The sequence below is a fragment of the Aphanomyces astaci genome, assembly GCF_000520075.1.
Source record: "Aphanomyces astaci strain APO3 unplaced genomic scaffold supercont1.40, whole genome shotgun sequence".
Lineage (NCBI taxonomy): Eukaryota > Oomycota > Saprolegniomycetes > Saprolegniales > Verrucalvaceae > Aphanomyces > Aphanomyces astaci.
Window position 1 is genome coordinate 11,138 of NW_009798303.1, and position 11,482 is coordinate 22,619.

An 11,482-nucleotide genomic window follows, 5' to 3' on the forward strand; every position below is an offset into this window, starting at 1 on the left:
AAGAGCACAATCACAGCGTACGACACTACCTTGGTTGGGTCGACCATCGTGCTCAGCATTTCGTACACTTGTCTACCTTGGCAAAGGATCACGATGAAGTTGAACACGATAAACATGTGGTCAAACCAGTCGGTAGCGGCGCGCTTGGAGAGCCGACGCACAATGATTCTGGATTGCGTTTTGGAACTGAGTCTGCGCACTGTCACAGCTGGAGGCGGGGGCTGCGGAGGCTTCGACAGTGAGGTGGCAGCTGACTTTCGATGACACAATTTGGGGCCCACGAGCGCACCAACGTGCATGAGCGAAATCATGGTGTACCCCGCAGCAGTGACTTTAGGCTGGTACAACTTTGCAGTGACGACACTAGGTCCGGTTGAAAACAGCATGAGGAGCACCCACACGACGAGGTACACCGTGGTAGCGACGTGCAACGAGCTAACGATGACGCGCAATGCTAAGTTTCGCCTGTCGTGGGTAACCTTTGGAACCACGACTGCAGCCGCTTCAGACACCACTCTACAGTTTGGCATCGTTGAGCGCAGTTGTTCGAGTTGTATTTTGAGACCTCCAGGCAGTTAAGTATACATGTCAACGCCAAGTCGTTTCAACGAACGATTCACGTAGTCGGTTTCAAATGAAACCGATCCGACCATGCAGGTCGCATTGTGGTCGCTGTGGTTGTCGTAGGCGCTGGCGTCGACCCGCTTGACATGTAACTTATACACCACGAACTTTACAGTGCACATAACCAGAGGTTGGGAAAATACTACTAGTATTTATTACTTATTCCTGTCGAAAATGAATAATGAAACTTATTTTTTTCAACCCACGAAGAGAATTACTTATTCATTCTATACCTGCGGTAAATAACTTATTCGGCGAGAGTAGTGGGGTGAATAATTTATTGAATAATTCTTCAAAACCCACAGAGAATCAATGCACCTAGTTTTCATCCAATGAAGTTGCCATAATCCTCAGAAAACCCAAACCCTAGCAAGTATACGTTTGTAGAGAATCACACGCTTTTTTGCCATGCGCTGATTGGCTCAATAACTATTTCTTCTCAGTGATTGGGTATAAAAAAGATTTATTTTTTCGAGCATTTCCATACAAAATTACAATTAACATTGTTTTAAATTTTCAGCTTCTTCATGATGGCATGTACAGCACACAGCAGGTCCTCATAAAGTCGGCTAGCAAATTAAATTTTCAGCTTCTTCATGATGGCATGTACAGCACACAGCAGGTCCTCATAAAGTCGGCTAGCAAATCACCGACGAACAAGTTGAACCGATGAGACGCACAACCCACCATAGTGATGCCAGCCAAGCGAGTAAAGGCACGGCTCGTGGCGCAATTGTCGCCGATAAGGGCCAACACATTTCGGCGCCGTTTGCCGTACACATCGAGGACAAAGTCAAAAAATTCCAGGAAGGCTGCAGCACTCAATGAATCTTCGTCGTTCATAGGCGACAATGCGAGCAACACCTTCTCGTATCCACGAACGAATCACTTGGGAACGACGCAAAGACCGCCACATAATGCGTCGACCCACTTGCCCAGGCATCAAATACACACGCAAACGACTCGGGAAGGGTCTTCTTTAGCTTCGCTTCCAACCAACGACACACTTGGTGCATCCATTTCATTAGCGTCTTGTTGCTGATGGGGCCAAGGTTCGAGTAGCGGCGAGCCATGTCGTTTTCACAAAAATTGAAGGGCAACAGCGACGACGTAATACAGATCAGCCAGCCGTACACGTTCCACACACTGCGTGAGAACAGGGGCATGAACGGATTCTGCTCCGAAATCGGGGCTGTGGCGTCATAGTTCAGGTACCCGGGGTGTTCGCGCTCAATGTGCGGCGTCAAATTCATGTACTCAGTGCCGTTTTGTGTGCGGCACTTCCCACATTTACAAAGCCAAAGCGTCGATTCAGGTGAGGTACGCAAAGTACAGCTTGGCGAGTTGTTTTCCACGAAGGGGCGATGGTTGGTTGTTGTCGTTGGTTATCAAAATGAATTGTGTTTGTTTGGTTTGATTGTAACTATGTGTGAAGTTAATGGCTGTGGTTGCATTCGATTTGCACGGAAATGATTGGTCTTTGTTTACAGCACTTTGAATTGACTGGAGGTTAGCCAAAACTCAGGAAATGATTGGTCTTTGTTTACAGCACTTTGAATTGACTGGAGGTTAGCCAAAACTCAATACTTATTTTTTTGTAGAGGTCCAGGTCAATACTTATTCTCTCTCGAATTGCAAACGAATTATTTATTCTTTTGAATGGATTTCAGAATAATTTATTTTATAGTTTTAAATGAATATATTCCAATAAAAATAACTCTTTCCCAACCTCTGCACATAACTTACTTTGACTTATACTTACCGGTACAGTACTCCCCCGCAATAGTGAACCCATTAAAACATTATATCCCACAAAACCTAATAACATTTTTGAGGTAATCATCAATAAAATTGTAGAGGCGTTTCAAAATTCAAAACAGACACAAACCATCTGACGAACAAATGCCGTCACCAGCGTCGACGATCCGGCTGACAATTGAGCAGAAGAAGGCTCAAGTGGAATACTGCATGTCAAAGCGATTGAGTTGCGCCAATGCGTTAAGTCAACCATGCCAGCGTGGCTCAACTCCATGGTGGACGTCGAGGGCATACACCCGACACATAAATCCAAGCAGCAACCCCGCACACCAAAGCTAGAAGCCAAACTAATTAAATGTATTCAGAAATGCGAGGAATGGAGCGTCCCCATTGTAAGTGGGCCGACCATCCATCCGTGTCAAAGCTATGCAAATCCGTGACGAGATGCTTGCGACCACGACGAGCCCAGCCAGCTCCTTGATATGAATTTTTCGAATGGTTGGCTCCATCGTGTACGAATTGATTGAAAATATGCGTAACCTTTAATGGAACTCAAGTGTACGTTGTCCTTGGCCTGCGTTTTGTCTTTTGCCAGGGTATCAACCCCCTCCTGAATCATATCCATTGTTGCATCAGAAGCCAATCAGGTGGTGTAAGGTACCTACCCTTTATTTTAATAACTGTCTTCCTGTGATACCTTTAAAACGTATGCGCCAGAAGGGTTCACTATTGCGGGGGAGTACTGTACAATCAAACACGTTGGACGATGGTAGTAAGTATCCTGAGCACGATGGACGCTTAAAGCGAGTAAAATACTTTGGTATGCCCATGCCCAAACGCTGAGCGTTGGCTACCCATATTTATAGCTTAATAGCGAGCGATGGGTACTATACCAGTCCATATTTCGTCAACTGTGGAAATCACAAAAGTGCGTTCACCCTGCATGCATAATCCTGACGACACTTGTATGAGTGAGACTTACAGTTGACGTCGTCGCCTCGTCTCGACTTTTCAGTTGAGCTACCTTGCTTCCTTTTAATATCCAATAAGAGTCTATCACACCTTGTTTCTTACATTCGATTGGTTATAATACTGGCAGAGACGTCACAATGTTGACTTGGACGCTTGAATTTTTTTTTAAGTGTGATGCTCCGGAGAATTGTGTCACTGATGAGTTCATCCCGACTATTTCCAATGTGGTATTTCCCCCGCACCTAACATTATGTTGTGCACTCGGTTGGGTCGCCAACGCGGTGGCGCAACCGCATGAGCACACGATAGGGACGGTGTACAGCACCGACACGGACTGGACGGTCGAAGAGAGGAATGGCCACGTTTGTCATAGTGGCAGATTTCGTGGGTGGCCTTGGCCTGCTCCCCATTGGACGAACCGGAGTGCGCCCACGACGGCGGTGGTGATGTCTTACATCAACCGCCACCATACTCCCCGATTAGTGTAGAAAGTATCGCACTGGGCGTACTTCTATGCATGATAAACCTACGTAGGCGATTTTCGTGATTTCACGGCATCTGATTGGACAAATTTGATCAATTTTGAATTCGCAAGGCAGTTTACCTTATGGATCTGTACCCCCGAAAATGTCAGTAAAATCTAATCGAAATGGATACAACCCAATAAGGTGGTCTGATTTCTTTCCAATGCATTTGGATTGGTTACTTCTACTACTTCGACTTGTTTAATTGGCTAGAACGAGATAATTGTACATTTTTTACCAATATAAAGCGACTTGGGTACAGCCTTCCAAGGTACCATCAAATCGTACATTATTGACACCATACAGCAATTTGGGTACAACTCGATAAAGCAAAATCATGGGTACTGACTGATCCATAAGGTATACGGTAGTGCTGGCTAGACACATGAAAATATAAATCACGAATACAAACTTGAAGATAGATTTAATTGAAACTAACCAATTTCAGAATTATTTATGGAATTCGCAAGGTGGTTCGCCTTGCGCAGCATACAAAAATGGCTGTTTCACCTTGCTTTTTCTGGTTAACCCGGACGTGTGGGGAGAGTCCAATAATTTAGTCAAGTGTATTCTTAAGTATACTTGACTTTGCCAACCTGCTAATCGCAGGTTGGCAGAGCAAATAATAAAATGAAAAATGCCAAAAGTCATTATATTTGCTTCAACTAGTGTAGGGTTCTGTGATTCGCAGGGTGGCAGGAGCCAATCAGGAAAAGGCGAATATTTCTCTTCCCGCAGAGAACTATAAAAATTTGTCAACGTCTGTAATGGAACAGATGGATGGTTCAGCCAATGAAAACAGTTATGTATTACCTTAAGCAGTAGAGTGCAACAGACTCCCTTCTCGCTGATTGGCTCAAAGTTTGAATTTTAAATTTTGTTCAAGGAAGTTCTCTCACTTTCGAATTTGCCAGCAGCCGAGCAAGTGGTTCCGATCTGCCGCTTTGCACCGTTGACGCCAAGGTATATGATGTCTGCAGTGTGCAGTGTGTACGATGTCTTATATATTCTACAGGTTCTTGTGAGCAGCCGCCGTCCCGACTCCCTCGCCGCGCGACTCCATGAGCCGCCGTCCCAAGTCACCCGCCGCCCAACTTCTTGAGGCGCCGTCGCGACTACCCGGCCATCCCGACTCCCACGCCACCACCGACTCCGTGTGCACTCGCGACGCATTATTTGAAGTCGGCCGGAGGCTATGCCCAAATCTTTAACTTTGCAGCCGTTGTGATCACGCAATCAAGTTGAAAGAAGCGATGGAATAACAAGTTTGTCGTCATTTCTGGGTTTTACTCTGAACGGCACCCTATTGGTCGAGAACTTTTTATGGTGGCCATTTTGAAATTTGTGATGTCATGGAAACGTGCTCAGTGTGCGGCTCCGACGACAGTCCAACCCTCCGACAGTGCAACATGCATTTGTCCAAGGTCTATCATATGTACATCGTGGAAGAAGCCGCGAAGAACGGGTGGCCAGAAGCGGAAGAAGGTCAAGAACTATGGGCTGTGCATAAGGTGCCATCATCAGCGCAAGACGTGCCGCCAACTGCGAAGAAGCGAGGACGTCCGAAGGGAGCGAAGAACAAGGCGAAGGTGCCAGATGTGTAAGGCGAGTCTACACCGAAGAAGCGTGGGCGGCAACTTGTGGTTCACAGCGAAATCCGAATATATAATTCGAGAAAAAATACTCATTGATTTGTCTGACCAATAGGAACGCAACGCACCCATCCGTTTTCCAATCAGAGATCTGGAAGTATCCCATCTGAAACTCCTTGCAACATTTGCAAAACAGAGTTAGAACTCCGTTTTATTTATCGATGCATTATAGAACTTCTGCAAACGGGATTTCCTTGTGATGAGCTCACAAGTATTTCCATCGAAATAATTTCCTTGTGTGAAATTCTGACAAGGCAGAGAATTTCCACTTAGATAACCGGATCATTTCAAATCAATCCGGTTAATGACACAGTTTTGTACTATTAATGGTATTTATTTTGCTAACTAGTACAAGCGAATTACTAGTATTCAATACATTTGTTTGTGTTTATATCTATCTGTGCTATAAATATTAACAAACATATATATAAATACATATATTTGCTATAAGTATTAACACATATATATTTGATATATATATTAGGCAATATTTATAGTAAGGGGATACATACATATGTATGTATATATTATATCTAATAGTATACGTATATATATTTGAGAATTATTTAATAGTGTATGTGTATTATATACACATATATGTGTATATTATATCTAATAGTATATGTATATATATGTGAATTATTTAATAGTATATGTATATATATATTATATATATGTGGATTATTTAAAACTATTTGTTAGATTGGTGGTGTCGGCCGTGTAGTTGAAATTGACGAAACCTCGATGAAGAAAAAATCGAAGTACAACCGCGGCACCCGCCACGAAGATTACTGGCTCTTTGGCGGTGTAGACCGTTCCACGAAGCAGTGGTTTGGTGTTGTGACGTTCGGCGATCGGACCAAGCCGACCTGTTGGCGCTGATCAAAAAGCACATTCGTCCTGGGACCCACATCATCTCCGACAAAGTCGGATCGTACGTTTCAACCAACGAGCAGCACACATTGGCCAACAACCACTTGCTCGCCGGAATGCGTTACACCCACTAGTGGGTTAACCATTCGGAAAACCCAAGAAATGGCGCCCACACCCAGCAAATTGAAGGCGTTTGGGAGGTGCGTATTAAGCAGTACATTAAGGCTATGCGTGGTGTGCTCAAAGAGCGCATTCCTGCGTTTTTAGACGAATACCTCTGGCGCAGTTGGCATTTTGCTTCTGGGGCGATAGGAAAGAAGTACTTCGAAGGACTTGTCCTAGAAATTCGCCACAAATATGGTCAATAAATTTGAATTATTTTTGTCAATGTTGCCCAAAATACAAATATATTCAAAAAACACCCAGCACATTTGAAATGTCGACAGGGCATCATCTACATCATCTACACTAGTGCCCACCCGATTCCAACACGTGTATTCTAGAGGCGCCAAGGAAAAAGTGTGGCTTGCGTACGAGCTGAGCCAGTTGCCGTATGCATTTTCAAAGTTTGGCGCGTCCTACGTCGATGGAACATCCCCGTGGACGGCGCAGTACGGACCAGCCAAAGACGACGAGCTGCTCGTGGTCATGGCAGCGTTATCGGACGTGGCATCCATCGACGCCTTGCCTGCGAACGTGTGCCGCCGTCGAGCGGAAGACACGACGGACGACGCGACATGCTTGGACTAGCACGACGACGTCGCGCATCTCCCCACGTCCAGCCAAGTGGAAGCGCTTCAAGTTTGGTGGACTAATAGCCACCCTCACCACGCCCCGTAGTCTTGTGATTCATGCGCCGAGGATAAGAACATAAAGAGAAACCAAACAACCTGGCTCCATTGATTCGCATGCTTGAAGACTAAACCAGGAAGTTATGGAGATAGCCAAGTATGTAGCGATGTGACAGGTGGGGGTAACGCCTTGCCACCATCTTGCCCGCACCCAGCTTCTAAGTACCTGGCTCATGACGCACCCTAGCTAATGCTTGCCTGGGAATGTGTCTCAAGGGCAAGTATGGCTTAGAATCGCTAGCCTAGTGAAGTTCCCCAATGTCTCAACCGCACCCACATCCATTGTATACAAAAGTTCATATTAGTGTAGAAGTAGTGACGTAGACTAAGAAGATTCATAGGGATGAGGACTAAGGAGATCTTAGTAGATCCTCAGTTAATTCATTGTGCATTTTGCCCTCAACTACACACGCTTCCTCCCGCAGTGCTAGAATTTGTAGCACTCCCTGGTTCCCTCGGCCCAAGCTCCGTCAATCCGCTGTACCCAGCCAGTCTTCTTAGACGGTTGTTGTGGTCGTTGCAGAGACTACACATCGCCAAAGGTTTTGAAAACGTGGTCTTTGCTACCCGTTACCTGGTGATAGTCTCAACAACAAAATCCATACACGTTCTGAGTGATCTGCTAGTGTATGCCCCGTAGTAAGACCCGCAAACCCCAACTCGCGGCCACAAAAGACATCGGCGAACTATTCGACTATCCGGATCTGCCGGTTAAGCTACGCCAAGACTTTTGCGTGTTAACCCGTCACCAACGCGTGGTTATCAACAAGTTGCGTGCCCAGATCCCAGAAGCGAAGAACTCCGACGCCCGCAACGCTATCCAAGAGATCACAGAATTAGTGATCCACCGGAACGACCAAATCGAAGAACTGATTGAAGGAGTCCTCGACCGCAAGATCCAAGTGTACCAAAGGCCCGTGAGATCAAGGCTGAAGCGAGAGTAGATCGAAGTTTGAAGTAGAGTAATTCAATTTCACCAGAATAACAAGATGGATGAAGTTTTGCGCACAATGGCAGAATCCTTTCAGCGACATGTACAGCTGTTGGAAATGCTTACTCGTACCCAAGCCGCTCAAGTGGAAGCGAGCGAGCGAATGGCCAGTCAACACATCGAACGAGCAACACGACAAACAGAATTTAGAGTTGAAGGATTAAAGATGCCGAAGTATTATGGACGAAAGGACGAAAGTATTAGCCTATCGTCAAGACTCTGCATGCAGGATGGAAGCACTTTTTTTATTTCCACAGTTGACGAAATATGCACTGGTATAGTACCCATTGCTCGCTATCAAGCTATGAAGATGGGTAGCCAACGCTCAACGTTTGGCCAAGGGCATTCAACACAATTCGTCGACACACCAAAGTACTTTACTTCCTTGAAGTGTCCATCGTGCTGCATGATACTTACAGTGGTCGAGAGCATCCACGACGCTTTTTATTTCATTCAAGAAAGTTATAGGTTGTAACAAGATAAGATATGAGATAATTGTGTCACACACCTGTAACAATTTGATATACATTTTAAGGATTAGCAGAGGGTATCAAGTTTTAGCAATGGTATGTTTGGCACGAGTAATCTGATCACTCGTCATCATCTGAACTGGCCTCACTGGCCATGTCAACGGAGTTTTCGTCGTCTGATGAACCTTGGCCTAGCTCATCGTTCGCTTCGTCAAGAGTCTCGAGGTATAGACTCATGGCTGCTACTTTCCTCTCTGTGGGACCGATGTAGTTGTAGATTGTCTTGCTTGGCAGCGAAGCAAACGCTGCATCCAACCGCACCCTGACGTCCTCGAACGATGTTGTCACCGTGTACTGTCTTCCGACTTTGCCTTTCACGTCTGACCACACCATTTCGATAGGCTGTAGGTCGGAGCGATACGGTGGCGTCCAAGCAACCAGGTGGCCGCGCTCCATGGCCATGGACTCGACCTCCGACTTGACAGCACGATCGACGTGGTCCTTGAGCACTGCCCACACAACAGGTCTGGTTAATCGCTGGTTCACGTTGATTCCATAAGTTTCACACGCCGACAACATGTCCGCCTTCTTCATGGCTTTCCTTGATGGTATTTTGCATTGTCCATCGCTATGATAACACCATATTTCTGGAGATTCTCCAGCTCTTCCAATAGGCCGCCGAACCAGTCAACAAAGAAAGCATGCGTGAACATGCTGTGGTAGTCCTTGGGTTGGAACTTGTCCCCATCGGACATGATTCCGGCGACGAAGCACAGACACCGCCCTTTGTGCTTTGCTTTTGATGGTGTGGTCTCCTTGTCGTCGGGGTGGTATAAGCTGTCGTTGTGCCTGGAGTAGTGATGGTACATATACGACTCGTCAATATAGACAATCGATCGTGGAGGCGATTCCTTTAGAGCTGCATCAATGAACCGCACGTAGTTATCACGTTTGAGCACCAACCCCTTGGTCAAACCATAGGCACCCCCCTTTTGAGCCCCACGCATGTATAGGAAGGCATCTGTAGCTCATTGTCAATGGAGGTTTATTGGAATTTTAACCGGATATTATTCCTAACTTAATATTGCCTTCTCGCGTTATCCGGCTGATTGGGCTCACTCGGGGGGGGGGGGGTGTTGGTTGTTTTACAGTGTTTTCACGATCCGGTAATTAACCGAACCGCGGGTCCTCTTCATCCGGATATCCCTTCTTTTCAGGTGTCGCGTGACGGTATCTGTAGCTCAAGTGGTGGAGCGCCCGATTCGTGACCTGAAGTCCCGAGTTCAAGTCCACCATTTCGCGACATTTTTCATATTTTTATTTGTACTTGGAAGTACACAAATGTCAGGCATTCCAAAATTCTTCCGAGGCATTAACGATAAGCAACTTGCTCATGGACTCATTAAGTTAACCATATTGCCCAGGGTAGTGAAATTTAGCCCGCCTGCGGCGCTGAGGGTAGTTATTGTGTCCGCGAAGGCCCAAAAGTAGTTATTAAGCCCGGGTAGTTATTGTTACCTATACGGTACTGTATCACCATCAAAATATGAAGATTTGACACAGGATAAACCTCGCCAAACCAGATTTGGCATACAAACATTTTTTTATACGGTTTATAGAATGCCACAATGTTTTTAAGGTCAAAATCAAGTGTTTTCGAACAATAACTCAACAAATAATGCGATTCATAGGATAATAGAGGAATATTCGGATTCCTGATCAAAATCTACTACATATCCCTATCAAATTTCGTCAATTTTTTGACAATTGGTAACAAATCAAGTCAAAAAGCGTCGTGGATGCTCTCGACCACTGTTAGTACCAACGTCCAAAGTGTTTGATTGTACCGCTAAGTTGGATACCTAGAGTTCTTGGTGTATAAGTCAATACTTAGTACTCCAGAGTTGTAAGTTATGTGCACCGTCAAGCTCGTGGTGTATAAGTTACACGCGCTGTTGGCGCCGCCAACGACAACCACATCGACCACAATGCGACCTACATGGTCAGATCGTTTTTATTTGAAACCGACTACGCGAATCGTCCGTTGAAACGCCACTGGGCGTTGACTTGTATACTTAACTACTTGGAGTTCTCAAAATACAACTCGAACAACTGCGCGCAACGATGACAAACTGTAGGGTGGTGTCTGAAGCGGCCGCAGTCGTGGTTCCAAAGGTTATCCACGACAAGCGGAACTTAGCGTTGCGCGTCGTCGTTGGCTCATTGCATGTCGCTACCACGGTGTACCTCGTCGTGTGGGTGCTCCTCATGATGTTTTCAGCCGGACCTACTATCGTCACTGCAAAGTTGTACCAGGCTAAAGTCACAGCAACGGGGTACACCATGATTTCGCTCATGCACGTTGGTGCGCTCGTGGGCCCCAAACTGTGTCATCGAAAGCCAGATGCCACCTCTCTGTCGATGCCTCTGCAGCCCCCGCCTCCAGCTGTGACAGTACGCAGACTCGGTTCCAAAACGCAATCCAGAATCATTGTGCGTCGGCTCTCCAAGAGCGCTGCTACCGACTGGTTTGACCACGTGTTCATCGTGTTCAACTTTATCGTGATCCTTTGCCAAGGTAGACAAGTGTACGAAATGCTGAGCACGATGGTCGACCCAACCAAGGTAGTGTCGTACGCTGTGATTGTGCTCTTGTACTCCGTCTTGTCGCCCTGCCTCATCTTCATCAACAACATCCAAACCAAATACACGCTGGTGTGCTATGCCGACGCGTTGTTCAATTTCACGCTGTCGTGTGGTCATCCCA

General features: G+C 46.0%; 6 protein-coding genes across 6 annotated transcripts in view; 3 read left to right on the forward strand and 3 right to left on the reverse strand.

The window, feature by feature from the left end:
* H257_12316 (hypothetical protein) overlaps positions 1-530 on the reverse strand; it is a gene marked incomplete at both ends in the record, with an annotated part of 711 nt that extends 181 nt beyond the window's left edge. Inside the window, one exon of the mRNA XM_009839476.1 lies at positions 30-530. Within this exon, the coding sequence (XP_009837778.1) occupies positions 30-530 (501 nt within the window). The remainder of the gene's footprint in view (positions 1-29) is intronic.
* An 86-nt stretch (positions 531-616) lies between these two features.
* On the reverse strand, positions 617-1,406 carry H257_12317 (hypothetical protein; the record flags this gene model as incomplete). Its single annotated transcript, XM_009839477.1, has 2 exons — positions 617-704; positions 1,312-1,406. 2 exons carry the CDS (start codon positions 1,404-1,406, stop codon positions 617-619), a joined length of 183 nt encoding a protein of 60 aa, XP_009837779.1.
* Positions 1,407-5,230: 3,824 nt separating this feature from the next.
* Positions 5,231-6,537, forward strand: H257_12318 (hypothetical protein; the record flags this gene model as incomplete). The annotated part of the gene is made up of 2 exons (XM_009839478.1): positions 5,231-5,478; positions 6,342-6,537. 2 exons carry the CDS (start codon positions 5,231-5,233, stop codon positions 6,535-6,537), a joined length of 444 nt encoding a protein of 147 aa, XP_009837780.1.
* Positions 6,538-6,630: 93 nt separating this feature from the next.
* On the forward strand, positions 6,631-7,153 carry H257_12319 (hypothetical protein; the record flags this gene model as incomplete). Its single annotated transcript, XM_009839479.1, has 2 exons — positions 6,631-6,722; positions 6,907-7,153. 2 exons carry the CDS (start codon positions 6,631-6,633, stop codon positions 7,151-7,153), a joined length of 339 nt encoding a protein of 112 aa, XP_009837781.1.
* Positions 7,154-8,835: 1,682 nt separating this feature from the next.
* H257_12320 (hypothetical protein) lies at positions 8,836-10,011 on the reverse strand (the record flags this gene model as incomplete). Its single annotated transcript, XM_009839480.1, has 3 exons — positions 8,836-9,343; positions 9,400-9,564; positions 9,896-10,011. The coding sequence occupies 3 exons, from the start codon at positions 10,009-10,011 to the stop codon at positions 8,836-8,838; spliced, it is 789 nt and encodes a 262-aa protein (XP_009837782.1).
* Positions 10,012-10,839: 828 nt separating this feature from the next.
* H257_12321 (hypothetical protein) overlaps positions 10,840-11,482 on the forward strand; it is a gene marked incomplete at both ends in the record, with an annotated part of 4,495 nt that continues 3,852 nt past the window's right edge. Inside the window, one exon of the mRNA XM_009839481.1 lies at positions 10,840-11,430. Coding sequence (XP_009837783.1) covers positions 10,840-11,430 — 591 coding nt within the window. The remainder of the gene's footprint in view (positions 11,431-11,482) is intronic.